We start from the raw sequence: 3,983 nt of genomic DNA, 5'->3' as shown, positions 1-3,983 counted from the left end.
GCTGTATTGATGTTGGTACCAATAGAGGGTATGCGCATGACATCATCATCAAACCAGGAAGTTATGCAGGAACACCTAATAAGTGGCAAAAAACTACTTTCTGGCCTTGACAGCCCATACATCCACACAGAACAGTCCTATCTGATTGCATTAAACAACATTAAACAATGTTAAACTCACTTTGCATGTTGCTTTGCCACTCGATGTGCCATTCACTTTAAGCATGTGCATACTCTCTATAGGAGAGATATTGGGCAGGCAAACATTGAATAACTCAAAGTGTGTGTAAATTATGTAATGCAGATGTTTAACAAATTGTAATCAATCTTGAGTGTAAAATGAAACCATATTATGGTCCACTTTTTCACACTCTCAAGTTAAAAGGTTACCAACTATAACTCTCCATCATTTAGCTGCCTGGGGACCACCTGGACCACAGGTGGGTCCCCGGACCACTGGTTGAGAACCCATATGCAACTAGATGAAAACACAGCTGTTCTAAAAACGGTTACAAATGCACGCACACAGCGTGGATGTGGAAACAATGTATCCCAGCTGAAGTGTTAGCCTACTCAACGTGGGGAAGGGGGACCCCCAGCCACCCCCCCGGCCAAAAAATAACTCTGACTGAGAGCAAGCAGCGTCGCGATGTACACAATGTAACCAAATGGACCCCCGCTCAGAGTTAAAGGGGGGGGGGTCTGACTCTAAAAAGTTTGAATAGACTTTAGCTTACAAAATGTATAAAAAAAAAAGAGCTTGACTTGTGGCGGCGGGCGAGTGGAGTGAGAGTAGTGGGTTTACCTTTCACTCGATACAATGTGTCCGTGTCTCTCCGCTGTCCATTCGCCTTCTCTCTGTCTTCTTCAGCATGAAAAGCGTCCACTTGGTTAGCGGTGTGTAATGTGTGTGTGTAGTGTGTGTGTAATGTGTGTGTGTGTGTGTGTGTGTGTGTGTGTGTGTGTCTTCCTCCTCCTGGAGTCCAAGGAGGTTGTAGCGTTCGGGCTGTCTCGTCTTTATATACTTTTGCTTCACATGGTGTGTGTGTTTTTTTTTCTTCCTCTTTTTGAACGGTCCTGTCCTGTCCTGACGCCCCCCCACCGGGCCCCCCCTCCTCCTGTCCCCTCTTGTCCTGTCCTGTCCTAGTGTCCACACCACTGTCCACCCCACACACACATACACACACACACTGAGAGAGAGTGGAGCGGACCAGGCGCGGCTTGGACAGAGGAAGTGAGAAGCAAGCTTGTGTGTGTGCAGTGTTGCCAGAGTGTGTGAGAGAAATAAGGAACCATGCGGTCTACCAAAACTAGAAATGCACTCTGTCGAGATGCCAACGTGCGCCTTGCACACATGTATGGCCTACTTGTGCGCAAGCAGAGCGCGCCATGATGGGGTGCACCGTGCACTCGTGATTTTTTTCCCCCGGTACCACGGCATGGATGTCACACATGTCACATGTCGCACACGCACGTGCACTCACACTCACATGCCTACATGTGAGCTCTCTGCTGTCTGTCTGGGTATGACTGCTGCTCTGAGTCCTAGAGCTATCTGCTGCTGTCTGGGTACGACTGCTGCTCTGAGTCCTAGAGCTATCTGCTGTCTATCTGGGTACGACTGCTGCTCTGAGTCCTAGAGCTATCTGCTCTCTGTCTGGGTACGACTGCTGCTCTGAGTCCTAGAGCTCTCTGCTGTCTGTCTGGGTATGACTGCTGCTCTGAGTCCTAGAGCTATCTGCTGCTGTCTGGGTACGACTGCTGCTCTGAGTCCTAGAGCTATCTGCTGTCTGTCTGGGCATGACTGCTGCTCTGAGTCCTAGAGCTCTCTGCTGTATGTCTGGGTACGACTGCTGCTCTGAGTCCCTATAGCTCTCTGTCTGGGTACGACTGCTGCTCTGAGTCCCTATAGAGCTGTCTGTCTGGGTATGACTGCTGCTCTGAGTCCCTATAAAGCTGTCTGTCTGGGTACGACTGCTGCTCTGAGTCCCTATAGAGCTGTCTGTCTGGGTACGACTGCTGCTCTGAGTCCTAGAGCTCTCTGCTATAGGCTATACTTACTTGCACAAGCAATAAGACAGTGTTCCGTTCACTTCACCTCCACCATCTGTTGTCTCCTCTCCAGGCAGGACTGCGTCTAGCTCACTGATGTGCTCAAAACCAGTTGCTTTTAGCTTATTAATCAGCAGGGAGTGTCAAATTAAGCCTTTTGGAGGTCCAGCTTGACCATGCCGCAGTATTGGCCAGCATCGGCACGGGCCAGATTGGGAATTCGTACATTAGTTGGCAAGATAAACTTTTTTTCCATCACTTTCGAGATGGAGGAGGTATGAGAATAGAAAATACACTTTAAACCTATATACTATTTACAGTATATAGGTTTAAAGTACCTTGATATGACTCTGAGTCCTATATGAAAATATTTGAGAACCACCAATATTTAGAAGCAACTTTACAGAAAAATAAGCTTGTAATACGCGGACATGGCAACCCTGGTGAGAAACTGTGTGGCGAATAAGGAGGAGGAGGGTCCACGGCTGGGGTTTAAAGGTTGAGAAACACCGCCGCCTGCTGGAGAGAGGAGGGAGTGCATGGCATAATTGTGACAATGCCTTTTGCAGGAAAACATTATTTATTTTGAGGGGTCCCTAAGGGGATCCCCAGGTGATGATTATGTGCAACATTGTTTTCTCACTCAACAGTAAACAGACCAACACATTTGTGACAATTGAAGAACTTTCAAGACCTTTTCAATGCCTCTCAAATGGGGAAAAAACATAAACTCAGAATAAAAATACATCATATTATGAATAATTATTACTTCCTTGCAGTGTTGATTTCGTCGACTAAAACTATGATGAAAAATGTTTGTCGACTACCTTTTTTCACTGAGGAAACTAAATGAAAAATAAGCTATGGTGACTAAAACTGAGACTAAATATATTGACAATTTCGTCAACAACTAAAAACTAGACTAAAATGTTAGGAAAGGACTAGTGGACAAGAGATCCAGTAGAAGTAATTTTACACTTGGTTGCATGCTGAAAATAGCCGATCTACAAGCTCACAACGCGCCGCGCTGTGACGCGTTGTGAGCTTGTAGATCTGCTATTTTCATCAAGTGTAAAATCAGCCAGGGAAGACATGCAGTAGAGGCCGTCGGGATCGGGAGTCGAACCCGCGGCACACTGCCAGACTGGATTACCAGCCAAGGTGCCTGGACCACTGAGCCATGGCCCAGGCCGAGTCTATTAGTGTAAATGTCCACAGTGGTTCCCAAACCTTTCAAGTCGAGACCTAAAAGAGAGATTAGAACGTTTTGTAAATTGGCTATTTTCTTAAACAATCTTTTTTTTTCCTATATGGAATTTCTTTGATTTGTCTTTGATTTTGTTTTTCACAAAAAAGAAAAAAAAAAGCATTGAATTTTGTTTTTAAATCATGCCAATTTTTGCTTTTTTTGAGGATGTTATTTGAAAATATTCTGAAACAATGTGTATAAACAAAATGTTGGAAACAAAAAACATAAAGGGACCCTTAAAAATGTGTCTGCGACCTGCAAATGGGCCCCGACCCACTGTTTGGGAAACAGTGGTGTAGATCTGGTAAAGACACATTGATTGATTGATTGATTGATTGATTGATTGATTGATTGATTGATCCAACACATAGCATGGCATGATGTGGTGATTGGTGCATTGGGATAATATGGGCGGGACTTCCCAGCATCTCTCGGCAGTCATGCCTGCACAACAACACACATGTTTATCGTTTTGTTGTTATTGTGATATTGCGCTGTTTATATTTGCAGTGGGAATTCTGCGTTTTTTATGGGAATCAATGTGTGATTAACCCATTTAGACCTGACATCGAAATTAAAAAAGTCTAAATCCTGACCGTTTTCAATTTATTCTCTGTATCGTTCCAATTTCTTCTCTGTATTGTTCCAATTTCAGTTCCTATTAGATCTCTGTATCGTTCCAA

General features: G+C 44.7%; 1 protein-coding gene across 1 annotated transcript in view; it reads right to left on the bottom strand.

Moving 5' to 3' along the window:
• The window catches only part of cemip2 (cell migration inducing hyaluronidase 2), a gene marked incomplete at its 5' end in the record, with an annotated part of 63,682 nt that extends 62,242 nt beyond the window's left edge, over positions 1-1,440 (bottom strand). The window contains one exon of the mRNA XM_079516028.1: positions 1,410-1,440. Coding sequence (XP_079372154.1) covers positions 1,410-1,440 — 31 coding nt within the window. The remainder of the gene's footprint in view (positions 1-1,409) is intronic.
• Positions 1,441-3,983: the final 2,543 nt, after the last annotated feature.

This window comes from Electrona antarctica (assembly GCF_951216825.1).
Source record: "Electrona antarctica genome assembly, chromosome: 12".
In the NCBI taxonomy this organism is placed as follows: Eukaryota; Metazoa; Chordata; class Actinopteri; order Myctophiformes; family Myctophidae; genus Electrona; species Electrona antarctica.
The sequence above is the reverse complement of the archived record's forward strand: the minus strand, read 5'-3'. Positions and strand labels throughout refer to the sequence as shown.